This window comes from Sciurus carolinensis, chromosome 7, assembly GCF_902686445.1.
Source record: "Sciurus carolinensis chromosome 7, mSciCar1.2, whole genome shotgun sequence".
Classification (NCBI taxonomy): domain Eukaryota; kingdom Metazoa; phylum Chordata; class Mammalia; order Rodentia; family Sciuridae; genus Sciurus; species Sciurus carolinensis.
Genome location: NC_062219.1, coordinates 132,933,209 through 132,952,787, shown reverse-complemented (window position 1 = coordinate 132,952,787; position 19,579 = coordinate 132,933,209). Strand labels below are relative to the sequence as shown.

At 45.3% G+C, this 19,579-nt stretch overlaps 1 protein-coding gene and 1 pseudogene across 3 annotated transcripts in view; both read left to right on the top strand.

Annotated features, from left to right (window-relative positions):
• The window catches only part of LOC124988454 (aldo-keto reductase family 1 member B10-like), an 89,881-nt pseudogene extending 72,707 nt beyond the window's left edge, over nucleotides 1-17,174 (top strand).
• Nucleotides 1-18,332, top strand: part of Gmds (GDP-mannose 4,6-dehydratase) — a 604,350-nt gene extending 586,018 nt beyond the window's left edge. For all 3 annotated transcript variants that reach the window (XM_047558608.1, XM_047558605.1, XM_047558607.1), the window contains 2 exons: nucleotides 17,551-17,619; nucleotides 17,922-18,332. In XM_047558608.1, coding sequence (XP_047414564.1) covers nucleotides 17,551-17,619; nucleotides 17,922-17,984 — 132 coding nt within the window. In that variant the 3' untranslated portion in view covers nucleotides 17,985-18,332. The remainder of the gene's footprint in view (nucleotides 1-17,550; nucleotides 17,620-17,921) is intronic.
• Nucleotides 18,333-19,579: the final 1,247 nt, after the last annotated feature.

The following is a 19,579-nucleotide window of genomic DNA, read 5'->3' as shown; positions in this document are numbered from 1 at the left end:
TGGCACTTTGTGTATGCCATCAATTTGCAGAGGATATTTCTTTCCATTTTTCTTTCTAGCATGGTGACAGTGACATAGTTGTCCCTGAGGAACATAAAGCTCTAAGTCCCTGATTCATGATTCATGTCCCCACGAACTCTGGGGCACAAGAAAGGATGAGGAGTGAGTTAACCCTGTGGTTCCTCTTAAGCCTTCCAGGCTTTGGAACTCCTGACAGAGATAGGGTGACCCAGGACATCTGAAATGAGTCCAGTTTGATCACCAGCATTCCCCAAGAGGGTCCCCCAAGCCACCTGCAAGCAGAAGGTTTGACAAGTACCCAGAGGAAGGAGTTATGCAGGGCTCTTTCTTGACAAAGTCATGAATCGTTATCATACCCTGATGTTACCTCTACCTGTAACAACTTCCCTCACCCTATCCTCAGAGGTCACTCTGAAATTCAGGGGCTCTGGCCACCCAGTCACTCAGGGTCCAGCCCAAATTTTCCCTCTACCTGGAGTGCCTATCCACAGGTCTCCTGTAGCTGCCCATCAGTGCTCTGCCTGAACTTCACTTCGGCAGCATTCCTGACTCCATTCCCCAATGTTATTTTCACTATTGTGCTTAGAACTACCAGGTTTTTTCCTTGTTTATTTGTGTATCACCAGCACTGCCATAATGGAGCATGAGCCATCCATTTGTCGTGGTGGCTGCTGGATCAGCATCCCTGCAGCCGTGCTGTGGAGATGCCAAGGTGTAGTCAAGGTCATCTGAGACCACACCCTGAGTCAACCCACCCTGCAGTTCATAAGAAATGTTATTAACTCCTAACCTCTCACCAGAGCTGTGGCCTTATCTGACCTGAACGTGCGTGACCCTACTGACATGTGCCTCACGCAAGGGGAGGGCACAGAGAAGGAGGTGGGAATGAGTGTGAGGTGTGAGGAGATGGTTAAGGCTGAAGATGGAGGAATGTGAAGGGAAGGAGATCAAGCAAGGGTGAGGCTGTGTGACAAGCACTGGGCACATCACATCTGCACCACACTACAGGTGGTGGCACAAGTGAGGAGCTGAGACCCACCCAGCAAGTGGTGGGTCTGGAATTATAACCTAAACCTCTAGATCCCATGCACTTTTATGTGGGTTTAAATAAATGAGGAGGGAGAATGTTCCAGGCTCTTGGGAATTATTTGCATGAGGAAAGGGGACTTCAAGTTGCTGGAATTGAAGGGTTCACATAGGGGACTGTTAGCACTAAGTTTGCAGAACTAGTGCAGAGGACCCAAGTGTCCATCCAAGGGATCTAACTTGATTCCCTAGACCTTGAGGAACCATAAAGTTATATGCTGACAGTGGCTGCTATTTATTGAGTATTTACTCAACATCAGTCACTTGTTTCTTCTCTTCATCATTGATAGATATAATGTAACAGGTTTATAAATGTTGTACCTGAGGTCTAGTGAGGTTCACATTACCCAGAAACTAAGTGGCAGAACTGGGATTCAGCTTAGATGTGAAACCAAAGTTCATAATAAGCATGTGCTAACTGCTGTACACCTGGCGGCTGCACCCAGCAAGAGGGGAGAGCCCACTCTACCCTCGTGCCATCCCCAGCCCTCATGGCAATTCCTGGGAGGCTCTCAAACCCCTTTGTGCCCTAGAACTCCCGTTCCTATACCCAAGCAGCCTCACCCTTGCTCTTGGCCTTCCTGCCTCCTGCTCATTCCTACTGCCCAGCTCAGAGAACTTCTATTCTGGGAAGCATTTCCTGAAACCCCTTGCCTCACTGGGCAGCAAACCACCCCCCACCCTGTGAAGGCAGCTTAGTTGTGGCACCTTTGGCTGGGGGAAGTGTTAGACAAGTCATCCCATTATTTATATCTGCAGTTGCCTTAGTGGCTACTTAACACAGCAGCTTGTTCTCCAGCCTCCTGTGTCCATTGTCAAGTCTAATGCTATCCCTATGCTTTCTCCTCACTCCAAGTCTGTCCCCTGTTCTCTGTCCCTTACCCCACACATGGCACATGTCTGCTCTCACCATCTGTTAAGTCTCCATCATGGACCTTGTGCTCCTACAGGCCAGGTCTTTATGGCTGTTGAGTGCTTCAATGAATGAATGTTGCCAGGATATCATGAGAAAATAGATTGGAAGGTCCTTTTGTGATAACTACTATTACTGTGGGGGTAATGATTTGAGGTATCCCTTTCTTCCTTAACTTTCACTACTCAAACTCAAGAAGTAAGTAGGTTTTGACAGAATCTTTCACTACTTCATGTTTTTAGACTCATTCTACTTCTTTGCATCCAGGTGCACAGACACTGCTAATGTGTCCTCTTTTACCCTGACAACAGAAAATTCCTCCCCCAAAGAAGTAGCGTGTTTCTGTTCATTGCTATGGTAGTGGCAGATTATTCATTTCAGTTCTGTGCATTGAAGTCTTTTCATAGAAAAGGGTGTTCTGATGGAATCAGATTCTAAGCAAAGAAACTTTGGAAGTTTCCCAAGCTCCAGAGTTCCCATGCCAAGCAGTTCTTAATATTCCTTGTGGTCCTAGAAAGCAGTAGTTCCTTGAAGAATCTGCCACAAAACCTGCTTCTGCCAGATTAAGTCCACTGTCAAAGTCATAGCCTCATACTGTCAGGGGCACATAGAAAAAATCCTTCCACAGGTAGGATAAATACATAAATACAAAATCCAGGATCATGATCATTGCTGGTGGCATTTGAAGAACTGATGGTTGTTTTTTTGGTTTTTGTCAGGTTTTGTTATTGTTTTTTTTTTTTAATTGTTTGTTTTGGGGTTTTTTTGTTGTTTTGGTAATGGGGATTGAACCCAGGGGTGCTTTACAACTAAGCTGCACCCCCAGCCCTTTTTATTTTTTTAATTTTGAGACAGGATCTTGCTAAGTTATCTAGGGCCTCACTAAGTTGCTGAGACTGGCTTTAAACTTGCAATCCTCCTACCGCAGCCTCCCAAGCTCCTAGGATTACAGGCATGTGCCACCCCATCCAGCTTGATAATTGTTTTGAAGAAAGTTACATTAATCATTTTAAACAAATCAAAGTTGCTTCCACCAAGAATGCCTCTGTAAAACCATTCATCTCCAGCTGAAGAAAAACAATGAAATTATTTTCGTGCTTAAAATCTAAGACTGTATGAAGATCTAAAGGAAGCAGTCTAGATTAATAGTCTAGTAACCTAGTCTTTGGAGTAAGACAGATCTTTGTTTGAGTCATACTCAAACAGAGTGGCAGTGAACAAGTCACCTAATTTACCAGAGCCTCAGTTTCCTTATCTGCCATGTAGGACTATTGGCAGGTTAAACAGCATAGGGTGTGCTGTGCTTTGGGCACATAGCACAAAAGAGGGGTTCAATAAACAGAATGCTATTGTTGGCTCTAAAGAATCCCCAGTTCCACCACTAAACCATTTGAGAACGCATTCTGAACATCAGGAGGTGGGCTCACTGGCCCACTGAAGAAGGAACTTCAGTCACGAGTCCCTGAGTCCCAGCCACAGTCTCCAGCAGGACAGGCCACTTGCTAATGATCTGCGTCAGTGAAGAATTTGTTCCCCCTTTTATTACTTATTTATTATATAAGTACATCAGTGGCATGCTTCACCCAAGGCAGTAAGGTGCCATGAGCATCCATTTTACAACCACAATTTAGCAGAAGCACTCCAAGAACCTGGCTTATCATAGGGAATAGCTCCCAAATTGTCCAAGCATGCTTTCATGGGAAGAGTGTGGAGCACTAGTCCCCTCGGGGACTTGTTCAACACACTATACCAAACTCAGGCCTGCATCCTGGTGCTGTCTATGTGGAGCAGGCCTGGGCTTGATATTAGTGTGTTGAACAAGGCCCTGAGGGAACTAGCTCTCTAAACTTTCCACAGGATATGTGTGCCCAGTTGTGGACCTCAGCTAAGATGCCTGAAAAGGCCTTACTGGGCTGAGGTGCAGAAGTTAGGCCAGGAAAAGCCTATCACCACTCTCTACTGCCAGTCCCCCTGACCACCCAGCCTGACACAGAGTGATGAGAATACACCAGACTGTGCCCAGCTAGAGATCTTGAGTCCTGCTGCTAGGCCATCACAGCCACTATGGAAAGGAGGACTGGTAATAGGTCAGAAGATGCAGCACGTGGTCCCAGGCATGGGAGTAAGCTCAAAAGAGGCACAGTTTCAATTCCCCTGGGAAGATAAGGCAGTTAAGAAATCAGATCTGCATGGATTTATGGTGGGGTAGTACAAAACTGCCTGAGTGGCCTTGGGTGTCTCCTGTCCTAGGCTGATGGTATCAGACGGCTCTGAGTTCCTCAGCCACGGGGTCTCATCTCTTACTAGGGGCCACACCCACACCAATCTTCTGGGAGTCTTCAGGGTAGCCAGAGAGGTGCTGGGGACTATGTTTGCACACTCAACCCCTTGGCCCTGTGTCCCAAAGTGGTAGGTTTAGCAGTAAAATGAAGTGAAAGTAACTTTGGGCTCAACTTTCATTTCTGGCAACTTAAAAATCCAGATTAGCCCCTTTTCAGTTCTGACTAAACCGTTGCAACATCTTTCTTCCCCAAGGCTCAAGAATCCCAAGTCCTTCAGAACTGGCAAAGATAGGCCTACTTTCTTATGCCAACAGGCTTTTGTAGAATTATGTGGCCAGAATTCTAGAGACATCTTAGTCTGCAGGTCACCCAGTCCCTCTTTCCTGTGTTTATTTGCAGAGCACATTGTGTACATTAAAAAAGAGGTTCCTGCTTGGTGGTTTTACCAACTTACTGAGCAGGAGAAGCAATGGGGAGATACAGACATTCCTGGGGCAGGTTCCCTGTGGCATGAGGAACTCATTCCTTTATTTCCTCTAACATTTCACGGTGTCCCTGCCCTCTCATCTCTTAGCCCCCTTTGCTTATTAGGAACAAAGCTATAGTGGTGTGCTATTCTGGAAATACTGTGTAGAAAAATTGCTTTATGAGGAAAGGATCTTAACTGAAGTCTAGGTCCTAAGAACAGGCTTAGGGCTAGGGGTGTAGCTCAGTGGTAGAGCACTTACCTAGCATGCATGAGTTCCAGGGTTCAATTCCCCATGCTGCAAATAAGTTAAAAAAAAAAAAAAAAAAAAAAACAGGCCTAGTTCTAAGTAGGTCATTAGTTCATACAGAAGATGCTTTGGTCTGGCTCCTGTGGTATCTCAGAAGGTTATGTAACAAGGCATGGTTTTTATTATCCCATAATTAATAATCTCTCACATCTGGATGGTCCCATCACTTCCAGAGTGTGTTCACATTCACTGAAGTGTTATTTTAGGCAAACTGGCAGAGAATGATTGCTCCAGACTTGTTTTAGTGTGGACAAGAAAGCCGTGCTTCATCATGGGCTGCTGTGTAGCATGGACACTGGGCCTTGTCAGTGAGACTGGTGCTGAAGGCAAACAAAGCACCTGCCAAGGGTTACTGTACAGAATGTCACACTTGGAGTCCCCACCAAAGCTTTCATCAAAGTCAACCTGATTATTTTCCACTGCATTTTCCTGAAAGGATGTTATGATTTTCTAGATGTTTGGTGGCTGGCGATAAATCAGGCTTTTATGATGTCATGTGAAAGGCCACCTCTTGGACTTCCTCCTGCTGCAAGCTGGAGGATAAAAGTGGGACGTGTTGGTAGGGTGCAGGGGACACAGCTTGACTTAACCCTTTCCTCACTTGTCCTGGGGCCTGGCTGAAGCTGTCTGCCAGCTCGGGTCATGGAAGCTGGTGAGCCAGGCCCCTCCACCTTCCGTTCACACGAACATAGCCAGGACACGTGGAAACAGAGCTACTTTCTCGGAGTTAAGCAGACTTCCTCAGCTGAGAGTCTTTGGCATCAAATCAAGGTCCCAAATGCAAAAGTGTGTTCCATGGAACAATATAAGAGGTCCTCAGTTATTTTACAGAAGTAATTTTTAAAAATAATCCCTGTTGTTGTGTTTGGGGTTTTCTTTTTATTTTGTTATAGTTTTTGCAGTACTGGGAATTGAACTTGGGGTATTCTACCACTGAGCTACATCCTCAGCCCCTTTTATTTTTTTTTTTAATTTTGAAATGGTCTCATTAGGTTGCTGAAGTTGGCCTTGGACTTGCAATCTTCCTGCCTCAGCCTACCCAGTATCAGATTACAGGCATGCACCATTGTGCCTGGCCAAGAATCCCTGTTTTATAATCTTGGAAGTAAGTTTCCTTGAAAAGGAGATAACACATGATGATAACAAGAATGCTAATATAGTTGTGCTAAAATGTCACACTCACACCCTTGTACATTCCTACTTTATTCGTAGAATTGTAAATTCATACAATACCTTTGAGAGAAAAGAGAGAGAACCCCCTTTGCCTTACACCCGCAGGCAGCCCATACACACGTCTTTTGCTGTATCATCCACGTGTTTCCATAACTGCATTCCTGCCAGCACTCCTCTGATCCAGCCACCACCATCTTGGGTCTCTTTTCTAGCCTCCTTTCCTGCCCTGCCCTCTCTAGTTTAGGTACAGCATCAGCAGCCATCTTTGCAAACCTCCATCAGAGCATTTGCTGCCTATGTTCAAAGTCTCCAGTGGCCCAGAGAAAGCCCAGACTCCATGCTTTCAGTGCCAGGATGCAAAGGATCAGTTTTAAAGAAAAGCAGTTTCTTCTGCAGATGTGAGTGGACCTTCACACACACACACACACACACACACACACACACACACACACAGAGAGAGAGAGAGAGAGAGAGAGAGAGAGAAAGAGAGACATGCATATACACAGAGCCTGATTTAAAAAAAAAGAATTAAACTTAAGTTTCAGTGCTGTGTCCCATCCTCTTGAGAGCTGGTAAGGAAGGAGGAGGAGATTCCTCAGCCAGCCAGGGTGACTCATGGTCCCAGCTTCACTCCAGATGGGAGGAAGTGAAGATGGGGCAGCATCCAGGAGCCCTCAGAAGCTGACTGTGTCCTTGTCTGTGTCCTTATGCCAGAAGAGAGACAGCCCTTCCATTACATACCACTGTGGGTGCCAGAATAGCATTTCCAGGTTCCTGATCCCTGTCCTCCAGAGCAGCTGTGTGTCATTCTGATTGTCACTGTAGTAATGCAGATCTAATACCTGCAGGAGTGACCAGGTATTTATAGGTTGGGTGGCCCAAACACATCAAAGAATAGCAGATTTTTTTAGGAGAGAAAAGGGTCATGTGTTAAAGAGGACCATCAGGACAAAAATAATTCATACATAGCTAGGAGTGGTGGCACATGCCTGTAACTCCAGTGACTCAGGAGGCTGAGGCAGAAGGATTTCAAGTTCAAAACCAGACTCAGCAACTTAGTGAGGCCCTAGGTAACTTAGCAAGGCCTTGTCTCAAAATAAAAAACAAAAAGGGCTGGGAATGTGGCTCAGTGGTTAAACATCCCTGGGTTCAATCCCCAGTACCAAAATAATAATAATAATAATATATACACATATATAGTTAGAAGGCAATCCCATACTTTTCAAAATTCACATTGGGTCAGATGTGGTGAGGCTGAAACAGGAGGATCACAAGCTCAAGGCTAACCTGGACGATTTAGCAAGACCCTGTCTCAATTTTTAAAATAAAAAGAACTAGAGAGGTAGCTCAATGGTAGAGCTCTTGGCTAGCATGAACAAGGCCCTGGGTCCAATCCCCAGTACTACACATGTACACATTTGCGCGTACACACACACACACACACACACACACACACACACAAGTCACGTTTGCCTCAGAAAATCAAGCATCTGCACATATCCAACTAAATCAACCAGCTTTTTAACTGTGGTCTACAGGCTACAAATACTCTAAGAGAAAATAGGGTGTGACTCAAAGAATAAAGTCTTGTGACAGCAAGATCTCTGTGAAGGAAGGCACAGGACTAACCAGGGCCCCGTGATCTTTTGTCTCTCTCCAACCTCAAATGGGCTCCTCTCCCTCACTCTGGTGCAGACATGGCAGTTGGGGCTCTGCTCCCTCAAGGCCTTCCCACCTGAGCTGTCTCCTGAGAGACCTCCTCACCCAAATCTCCATGTGACAGGCTTCTTCTCATCTTTCAGATCTCTGAGCAGAGCTTCTACCTGTGTGGAATGCCTTCCCCACCCAGTCAGCGCTGCCCTTCAGCTCTCCATCAAGTTCCCCTCCTCTCACTCATGTCTGTTTCCTCCTTTGTCATCTCTCCCCAGTGGAACATCAGCACCATGATAGTCAAGGCCTCACCTTGTCCACAGGTGCCTGAAGTCAGTCAGTGTCTGATGACAATCAAGAATTGTGAAATGTGTGCAATAATTGCAGAAAAGTAGAATACAAAATTCTGTATGCTCAGGTTACAACTATTCAGAAAATGATGATCTAAAAATAAGACTTGAGACTGGGGATGTAACTTAGAGCTGTTGTCCAGCATGTTCAAGGCCCTTGATTGATTCAGTCCCTAGCAACACACACACACACACACACACACACACATACACACACACACAAAGTGCAGGGTAGAAGTAGCATATGACTATCAAAGAAAAACTAAAGGATGACCCACCTAAAAAGCTTATATCTTTATCCATGATGTCACTATATGAAAACAAGTTTTCCTATATTTCAGTGATTAAAGGAGTAATAGCTATCCTTAACAGAAAACCCGTGTAGGATGAATTAGAAATGTAGTTCAATGCGGGAGCACTTGCCTAGCATACCTGAAGCACTGGTTCCATCTTCAGCACCTCAAAAAAGAGAGGGAGGGAGGAATGATGAAGAAGTGGTGCTAACTGCTTTTCATGTGTAATCTTGAATTCTCACAAAAATGCTACAGGGTAATCAGTATTTCCCCAACTTATAGATTTAAAACCTGAGGTGCAGAGATGTTAAGAAACAGCTAAGTAGATGAGGGGAATCCAGGTCTCTCTGGTGATGTCTCTGTGTTATTGGTGATAACTGAGATATTTTTATTGAAATGTAATTTGCATACAGTGAAATGCACAGATGTTAACAGTACAGGTTGATCGGTTCTGACAAATGCATGCACTTTCTATAACTGACACTCCTGTCCACATAAAGAACATTCCATTAGCCCCAAAGTTTCCTCCCACACCTTCCTAGCCTACACTCTCCCCTGTGCCACTGATCTGATTCCTATGTCCATAGATGAGTTTGCCTATTCCGGAATATACAATGAACCACATGACTCATGCTCCTCTGTATTGGCTTCTTCATCCGGCACTGGGGTATGCTGACAGTCATATTCTGACACAGTATTGTCTAGAGTCCTCTTTGCCACTCAAATTAATGTAGCATGAAGTTTACATCTTACACTGTCTTCTACAGAGGGTTTTATCCTTTGAGCTTTGTAACTGCCGGACTAAGAATCAGAAATCCTGCTTTCTAGTCCAAAACCCCACCACTAGATTACTTTATGACATTAAGCAATTGATTTGGGTTAAATATGTCCACAGACGCATTCCAAAATAGAACTCTGTCCCTTTTATGAAGGTATAAAACAAAGAACACTAGGTAACCATGTTATACAGATCCCAGACAAGCAGTTCAAACTCACTAGTAGCCAGGATAATAGGAAGCAACTGAAGGTAAATGACATTGTGGGAAACTTATGCATCAGTCTTACTGTTCATCTTTTCTGTGCCTGTTTAGAAGCTTGCTAACAGATGTCACAGTAGTTGTTTTGACTTTTCCTCAAAAAGTCCCCGAGGGTGGCGGGGGGACAGAAACAGCCAAAAACCAAGAATTTCAGTGAGATCAGTTGATTAGTCCTAGAAGTAAAGAAGTTACTGAGGGAATGAATGTTGGAATATATGGGTGAATATTTGGGAGACCCTGTTGTGTCATTTCTGTTTGAGGAGAGTGAGGGAGGGACAGGTGAATGGATGGATAGATTATTGAAGCAAGGATTCTCCAACTGGAGGTCCTTAGCATACTATATAAACTGAGAAAAGTCCCAAGAAGAAAATATTCTAGCTATATTGTAGAGGAATTCATATTATTTACAATGCACTTTGGTATTAGTTTTCAAAATAGGAGAGGAGGTATTTTCTAAAAATTGGGGTAGATTTTCTAACAAACAAGAAGGAAACAAGCTTAAAGAACATTCCCTTTGTCTTGTGCAGTTTGGGATGCCCTGTGGCCTAAGCCCGCCTTCCCGGATGAGAAGGTGCAGGCTAAAGATAAGCCGGATGAGTCTGGCTTTTAGTTCCAAGATACTTTGTCAGAACTTTCATCTCTAGGAAAGAGGTACCTGAAACAGATACAAGATCTCCTGAGTTGCATCTTGAACGTGATTGTCTTCAGGTTTAATTAGCTGAAGTCTCTAAAGTGCTTTGAGGGCAGAAAGTACTAAGTGGCAAAAGAAAAGCAGCCTTCGTCTTGTGTCCAGAATGCCACTTGCCAATTATGTCACAACAGTCCCTAATCGGTCCACTTAAAAGTGCTTTATCTCCTTTCCTCCGGGTTTGTGCCACCTCCTACCAGCATGGTAAATCTTTACACCTTAGATCCAGTTATTAACAGTAACCAGTAATTTCCTAGGAAGATGGTGCTGACTTTGAAGCCTGGAATGCTGAGGTCACTAACAATCTTATCTTCTTTCATTAAATGGCCCCTGCATTACAACTGTGAGTCAGCCACCACCCCCATCAGCTGGTCTGAAGGAGGTTCAGTGAAGGAATCCAGAGAGGGCTCCAGTTATAGAAATTCAACTCGCTTTCCCCAGGTCGATGCCACTGTAAGCACCAGGACCAAGAAGTCAAGCTAACAAAAAAGTTAATTCTGTATTGACTTATAGATGCAGAACAGAGAAATAGTGCCTCATAAACGTGTATGATGCAAGACGACTTCCCAAAGTCTCATGTGCTTATTGTGTTTAAAGAAACCTAATAGATGCCTACCTGTGAGTAGGCTACTCCCCAGAAGCTAAGAGGCACAGCTTCTGAGAAATGCTTTCTTCTGCTCAGGTAGTTGCAAGCAGGAATTCTCCCCACCATCACCCCACAAGGTGGATTGGGTAGATGGAGCCTTCCCAGATGGTCCCCGATTCTCTGCCCCAGTCAAAGGCTGGGCAGTCAGCAGATGAGCTGTGAGGGAGACCTCTTAGGCTGCTGTCTAAGGAGAGGCTGTAATTCACTTGGCATGAATGGTCAGGGGAATATGTTCCACTGCAGAGAGGAGAGTGGCCTGCTGCCCATGTCTCAAGCCTGCCAGCCTGAAGGGCTTTCTCTAGAATGTTTTTCAAAACTCTATATAAAAGGAAACTAATAAGCTTAAGTTGTGTGTCTCTCCTAAATATAGTGGCCCCTCATTATCCTTGGAGGAATAATTCCATGACCACCTCCACCAATACCAAAGTCCACAGATGCTCAAGCTCCCTATATAAAATGGCCTATAATTTACATATGTCCTTCTATATGTAGTCAGTCATCTCTAGGTGACTTATAATAGCTAATATAATGTAAATGCTGTATCAATAGTTGTTATACTGTATTGCTTAGGAAATAGTAAGAAAAAAGGCTTCCACATTTTGCCGGTCTACATTTCTTTGTATGTTAACCATATGTGTAAAATATAAATGAAAAAGATGCATCTATATATAGACTGCACTACTAATGCTATTAACTAAGTTCTCCTTTTATGAAATGAATACCTTTTTTTAAACCACACCTGTGCTGTATTGACAGGTAGACACCTATCCTCATTCACCTTCCAGGAAAGCTCGGCCGCCTCACTAGCTAGACCTTTTCCTTAGTGTCTGGGGTGTACATGTAGTTGGATGTGATTTTCTCTTTGTTTTGTGACAAAGTCAACCTGTTGAGAATAAGTACCCCATCCCCACAAAAACGGGAATAGCGAGGGGGGTCTTTGGATCCCAACGATATCCGCAGGCACCATCCTCCAGCATGTCTGGCTTAGGTGAAGCCACCCATGGAGGTGACAATGAGAGCACCCAGCCACAGGGGTGGTTCTTAGTCCAAGCACTTGTACAGGGTCTGCCCCCAGCCAGTGACCATACAGCAGCCTCTGTGCAGTGGCTGAGGACAGGCCTCTAGGCAGGGCCTGCTTGCTATGCTCTCTCTCCGCTCTCGGTGCGCAGTGCGCTCAGTGGAGCCAGTGCTGACTGACTCGATTTCCCTGAGGCTGACTGAGCATTGTTTGAGCTCTGACGGCCCTCTGTCAGCCCCTGCTGATGGACAGTCCCCCCGAGCCCTGCTTCCTGAGCAGACGAGATGGCCTGCTGTTTTCTTCTTGTCTCTTATCACCCCTTGTCATTAAAGGAGAGGCCTGGCTTCAACTTCAATTTGTGCTGATATACAGCAGTCAAGAGGAGAGGGGAAATGTTCATTACCGGTCTTAACACTGCCTTTGCCTTTCTTACTGCTGTGAGATTCACTCTCCGCGGGAAGGAGTGACCCAAGGGATGCAAGAGCCGAATCTGCACCCAGTAAGAGAGTACATAGCAGATTCATAGTTTGCTTTTTCCCAGTCTCGCTCTCTGGTGCCTATCTTGAATCTTGACTGAGATATGCTATGATGTGCAACTTTAAAGCTTTTTCCTGGGTTTTTGTTATTTTGGTTCGTTTTTAGCAGTTCTCTTTCCCAAAAGAAGCATTACCCCAAGAGTAAAGCTTTCCTACTCACTTGACATTAGCATAAAGTTAGATCAAGAGCCTAATTCATCAGCATTCTTTTATTCCCTTGGAACCTGAGCTATTCCTCATTTTTGCTTTTCTAAGAAAAGTAGGAGGAAAATATGAATATTTTTGTGCCACTTACAGCTCCATGTCTTAAATTCCTAAAGATGTTTAACCTCGGTTTCCATCAGCCTTGGTTTTCCTTAGTAACATCCTCTGTCTACACACCTTCTTCTTATTTATAGCACTCGAGAGTCAATTTCTTTCAATATGTACATTAGAAATTTAACAACATCCTGCCAAGAGAACTCACACTCTTAAAATTTTTCTCCACCTCAACAGATGTTCTCTGCAAACCTTACGAGCAGACCTGTTGAGGAAATGTGGTATCCAACACATAATTTTGACTAATATTAAAGTTTTCCCAAAACAAAGTCAGTGAAAAAAGAGAAAAAAAAAGAAATGAGACTGCTGACTTAGAAACATTATCCTGCCAGGAGCGGTGGCACACAACACACCTGTAATCCTAGCTACTCAAGAGGCTGAAGCAGGAGGATCACCAAGTTTGAGGCTAACCTCAGCAACTTAATGAGACTCTGTCTCAAATTTTAAAAAATAAATAAATAAAAAGTTCTGGAGATATAATTCAGTGATAGATTATCCCTGTGTTCAATCCCCAGTACCTCAAAAAGACAAGAAAAGAATAAAGAAAAAGGAAAAAAAAGAAAGAAAAGTTATGTATGTGCTTGGTAGGATACATGTGCTATCTACATAACAGCATTCCCTTCTGCAATTTTAGGGAAGGTGGTGAAAATCAGACTTAATGTGTGAATAATGATAAAAAATAAGATTGGAGGAAGGAAAGAAAACTAACCAGTGTAATTTAAAGGTGTGCTGTTATCTTGACAGAGATGAAAAGGGATGACCCTAGTTAGGGGAGAAGATAAGGCATTGTGGACACTCCTTTTCTGGATTTTCCGTTAACTACTGTGGGCTCAGGAACTGGCTTAATGACTTTTCCAGGATTTGGTCTGGCGCTTTATCAGTTCACTATGACAAGAACATGAGCCAGGAAAGCCTGAAAAATTACTGCAGAAAACATGCCCCTCTGCCAGGCTGTTAAAGCAGCTCTGACCATGGGTGCGGAGCCTTTCGGGTTCACACCGAAGCTAGAGCTAGAGGACAATTCCTAAAGGTCAAATGAATAAACAGCAGTCTGGGAGTCTAAGGGAAAGGAAGGGGTGTCTGGACAGAGGCATTTTTTCCCTTTGCTGGTGTTGGCTGCTGTAAAATGCTCAGTTAAACCTAATTGAATTTGACAATAATAAATTACATATTGAAACTGTATAGTTCACCTAAGGAATAGCAATGAAAACAGTGAAGACACCAGAAGCCAGAGTTCAGGAAATGTCATATTCACACAGAAATGCTTTAAATTTTTCTCAAAGCTTTGTTCATATTCATATTCTCTCTCTCTCTCTCTCTCCCCCCCCTCATCCCTCCCCCACCCTAGAAAAGTTCCAGACCACCCAGTGCACAAAGTCCTTTCTGGAAACTATACATAAAATCATCACTGTGATTCAGCTTTTGCCCCTGTTGTCATACTATGCCTTTAAGCCTGTAAATAAAGAAGAAGCAAATGAATTGTCCCAAAAGAGCAAAATAGATAAACTCATCCCTCTTACTTGTCCTCGGAGTTGGTCATGCTTTAGTGGAGGGGGTCTGTAAAAGTTCCAAAGTTTCAAGAACAGTTAAATATAAAAGGAGCGCCTAGCTCTTGCTTGCCTTGTAAGAATACAGCTTCTGCCACATGACTTCTCCGCAGGCCACAGGAAGCCATATTTAAAGAAATGTCTCCATGTCTGTCTCATTCAGAGCTGTGTGCACTCTACCATGCAGACCCTGTCAGTGGGCCTGTGCCCCAAACCTTGCAAAATGAACCACTGACTAGATCTCTACTGTAAAAGATACCACAGGAAAAAGAAATTTTGTAAAATTCTTCAGGAAAAGTTAAGTACAAAACAAGATGGGAAGTCCTTAACCTTCCCTTACAAGTTAGTTGGGGATCCAGGGGTGTAGTTCACTTGTCCAGCATGTGCAAGGCCCTGGTTCCATCCCAGCATTGGGGGTGGGGGGAACTGATTGGGCACAAGCATATTGACTGGTCACAAACAGATGTCAGTTTACTGGTGCTGGCATGGAAAGCCTCTGTTTTGTTCTGATGGGACCTCATCCTCTTCTTTCTCAAGGGCTCTTGATCTAATTAGATTTCAGGGAGACAGAGCCTTGGCAGAAGGTTGAAGGGAGCAGCTAGCCTGCAGTGTAAGAGCTGAGCTCAAACTAAATTGGGAAGTTTAACTGGGCCCGTCTCTGGTTTCAATGAAATACTTTCACAGCGTAGGGTAGCAATGTCTGTTTCTAAGCTTTTGAAAACCATTTTTCTTCTTCCTTAATTGCAGTTCCCTGGTTGTTTTTATATTATGAGCTACTTGTAGAAAAATACAGGAAACATAATTACAATACAAAGCTCCCTTTCCCAAGCCTACTGAGATCATTTGAAGCCAAACTGGGTTTTAGGGTTTTGCTAACTATAAGTTCGCAGCCATGAATTGCATCCTATGCAGTGCTGGTTGATTTACAGCCAGTGTTATGTGATTAAACAATAAGCATGTTTCTCTGAGCCGTGTAGCTGCTATAGGATTGAGAGAGGGGAGGGACTGGCCCGGTTGCTTCATGACTCCACACTGCACAGCTTCCTCTGGGGAAAAAGAATGAATATCTTTGTATGGCTCTTATAGTGAAAGAGGAGCATTGTACAGGTATATACACATTTATTTAGGGGAAGGAAAGAGAAATAAATTACTTGGTTTGTTTTCCCACTTCATTGGTAGCTCCTTGTAGCACTGTGTTAAATTGTTAATTACTAATTTTTGAATCTGTATATAGACTTTTAGGTCAACAAGGAAAAAAATTTGTTTTACTCTGGTTAACACTCTGGGGAGGAAATGGGTACTTCAGTGTATTGTGAAATGCAAAGCCTTTGGGAGTTTGATTTATTCCAGTCTAAAACACAGTGATGGATGATTGGGAGAGAGACTTCTGAATGTCCTCTACTAGAGCATGGTTTCACAGTCGGTGCAGAGGTGTAAGCCTCCCTGTTTCTGGTGGAGAAGGCTGAGGAGAGAAGGTGAGGACCAAATGGGCAGTACCAACGCCGTCACCCCAGCATAAATCTAGAACTAAGTCCCCTTGCCTGCCAAGTTCAGGGGAATTTGAAGCAAGTAAGCAGGAAAGGCTTCCAACTGAAGCTTCGCTATCTGTTACTTTCACCTGATATAACTAGTTTGAGGCAGTTCTTCAATATTTTATGTGTACCTTGAGTATTTATCACCTTAAAAGATTGCCCCTTTTCATATCACCTTCACGTTCTACTGCTTATTTGAGGATTCACATCTTCTGTATTATTTGATGAAAAAATGAGAGTATAGAAAAGCAAAATGTTCATCTCTTCTAAAAATGATGTAGCTCAAAGTCTTTGTTGTCTTATTCTTCCTTTCTTCCTTCATTCAACCCTTTCCTTTCCTCCTTTCTTCCTTCTTGAAACTCATCTTGAAATTCTCTTTATAATCTTACTAAATCAGTCTTCAGAGACCTGTAATAAACAAATTGATAAGAGAGGGCTGAGATGCAGGATCAATTTCTTCTCCACCAGTTTCCTTTAACCCGTCTTCTTTCCAAGGAGGTCTCTTAAATGGACGAAAATTAACTTCCTTTGTTTCCCTAGAACTCTCCATGAAGTTCTGGCATGTTTGTGTTTCCCTCCCTATAAGGGTAGAAACTGAACAGGCAGATCAGGAGCAACTGGCCTCCTTTTCAAATATATTTTGATAAGGTCCTGTTGGCTGGAATGAGAAACTCAATTATCAAGCACACGGCAGCTCCAGCCTCTTCTGTGGAGCTGAAGGTTCTTTAAAAACTTAGCTAGATCTTCCACCGAGTTGCTAGGGAATGTCGGGAGGAGGGAACTCGAGAAGGGACCGCATCTGACGAAGCTGAGGGGCCTTGGAAGAGCAATGTTGTCAGACTGCTGGTGGCAACTCGTTGGTGGGTAGTGAAATGATCGAGATCAGCATTTTCTAAGAAATGAAATAAAAACAGAAAAGTAGAATAGTAGACCTAGTGCCCCTGGGTGGTAAGGGTAAAAATTGCTTCATAAAACTTCAGTTTCGGTTTATAAGCGTGTGGGTGTGCTGCAGGCAACGTGAGCTGTCTTTACTGTGGCCAGAAAATCTCGAGCCGCCGCCCGAGAAGAATCGCTCCAGGCTGCCGGCCGGGAATCAACTCGCATGGGTCCATTGAAAAGAGGAGCGCGCTGCTCCCTGCTGCCCAGAACCCGGTCCTAGGACTAGAGCCTCTACGCTCGGAGTCCCGCCCCCGCGTGGCTGGTGGCTTTGGACAGAACAAGCACTCGATGTCGGGTGCACCGTGCCCGCCGTGCAACAGGAGCCCGGCATCGCCGAGGGCGCGGGGGCGGGGAGGGGGAGCGGGATGATTTACTCCTCTTGTCTGAAAAGTACAGTAATTCGAAACAGTTCTCACAGTAGCGTCCCTGACAACTTAATGTTTAAAAAAAAAGAAGAAGCCATTAAGAGTCGCTAGGGCGCGGTGGGGAGAAGGGGGTGGGCAGGAGGAGGTGGCTGGGACGAGCTGGGGACTGATCGCTGTCACGGACCTAGCTGGCTTGAGCAGCACCTTCTTATTTATGATTTACTGCTCAGAGAGCCGCGACCGGACGCGCCCGGAGGGGACCGAAAGAAGGGAAAGGGGGAGCCTTGTGAGCCGGGAGAGAGGGCGCGGGCCGATCGCAGCGCGATGAAGGGCGTCCGCGCCGCGCGACCCACGCCCGCTTTATCCACCTCTTCCCCTAGGACTTTCTGCAAGGAGATTGCACCAAAGCGAAACAGAAGCTGAACTGGAAGCCCCGGGTCGCTTTTGACGTAAGTGTGCGGAATCCTCAGGGTCGCCGGCTGCGGTGCTGGCGGGCGGGGCGGGGCGGGGCGGGGCGGCCCGGGCTGCGGGGCAGCAGTTGGGGTGAGGCCTTACCCGGCGCCCGCGGTGCCCAAGGCCGGGAGGCGGGGAGGGCTGGGCCGGGGAGGAGGGAGGGCTGGGCCGGGCGGAGGCGGCCCGGGGCGGGCCGGGTGCGGGAGGCCTCTCTGGGGCCACCACCCGGGGTGAGGGTGTCACCCGGAGAGTGGCAGAAGCTCCTCCCTCACCGCCCACCCCGTGTCTCGGGTCGCAGGAGCTGGTGAGGGAGATGGTGCACGCCGACGTGGAGCTCATGAGGACCAACCCCAACGCCTGAGCGCGGCCTCAGAATCCCCGGCGACCTCCGACCTGTCGTCCCGCTTGGACCCCGCGGGTGCGGGGTTGCAGCCGCAGACAAGCGCAGGGGTGTACCCGGGAGGGGCACGTAAATACAGTCGGTGCCTTGCCCAGCCGGCAGGAGAGAGGGCTGCCAGGTTTGTAGCAACCGGGACGTGACACTCCGGGTTTGGCCGCTTTGCTTTTGTCGAAGCCTCCTCTGAATGGTTTTGTGAAATCAAGATGTTTTAATCACACATTCACTTTACTTGAAATTATGTCACTTAGACAACTTAAATTCTGGGGCCTTTAAATTGTTTTTTCTTATTAAAAATGATCTTTTTACGAACAAGCACTAACAGAGTCACTGTCTATGTTTTTCCCAAGTTATAAAAACAGCTATAAGGGCCCCAAACAAAAATGCCAAAATCCATGCCTTGGAATGAAATGTTTCCCTGAGGCCTTGCTCCCTTTTGAAAAAGCCAGGGCTTGGAAGATCCTGTAGGCTTCAAAGGAGTCCCCTCCATAGTCTCTGCCTGAGACATTCCTTTACCTTCCGGGTGACAATAAGCTAAGAAACCCTGTTCCTGCTGAAGTGAGGCATTCACACCCTCTCTGGTCTCTGCTGACTATAATTAGAATCCACTGGGCTCCCACCATCTCAAAAGAAAGCTTGAGAAATGGGGTTACAAGAAGAAACTTGAAGGTAAGTAAATATTGTTGCAACATTCCATGCCAAAGCCCCTGGGTTACCCAGAGGTCTTCCCTGGTGTTCCTTTCCTTGTGGTCTAGAATCTTGCACACAATGCTTATTTACAACCTCTTCTCATCAGTACTAGAACACTTTTTAAACTGAATTTTGATTTATTCATTTAACCAATTTATATTGTGCCTAATATATGTCAGACATTGTGCTACACACTTGAACTACATCAGTGTAATTAGAAGTTATAATAAAAACATTTAAGGCCCAGCCTCAGATCACTGGATCCAGTTTCACTGAGTGCATCATTTAGGTGGCCTGGATATGACCACAGGCATATGCTCCTGAACTATGTACAGTGGACAGCTACAAGTAGGTTGACACAAATATGTACAGAATACCTCCAGACCACAAGCAAGGAGTTGTGTACAGGTGTATACCCCTGCATGAATTACAGTATTTTGCCCTAGAACAAATCGGGTCAGGACTCTTCTCCCCCTCACTACTCTTCCAAGCATAATAAAATAAAACTTTACAGCAAATGGAATTCTAGCCTTTGCACATGCGCGGGTGAGTGCGGGTGAACTATTTCTGAATGTCTTCTCAGGCAGGTTTATGATCTGGGGGAGGACTAGGGCTCCAACGGCTGGTGTAGGAGAGAGGGCTCTTTGTGTGGCTGCCCCAGTCCCTGTGAAAGCATGCTGGCCAGGGAGGCCTCAGCTTCCATGGAGCAGAACTGGGGCAGCCTGAGCTGGCCCACCCGGTTCTCAGAAGCTGCCCCAGGAGGAGACTTCTCCCAGCTCCCAAGCGGGATGCTGCTAATTGGAAGCAGATGGTCCCTCAGAGACTCAGCTTCCAGGACTGGGTGGGCTGGTGAGTGTACACAAACACAC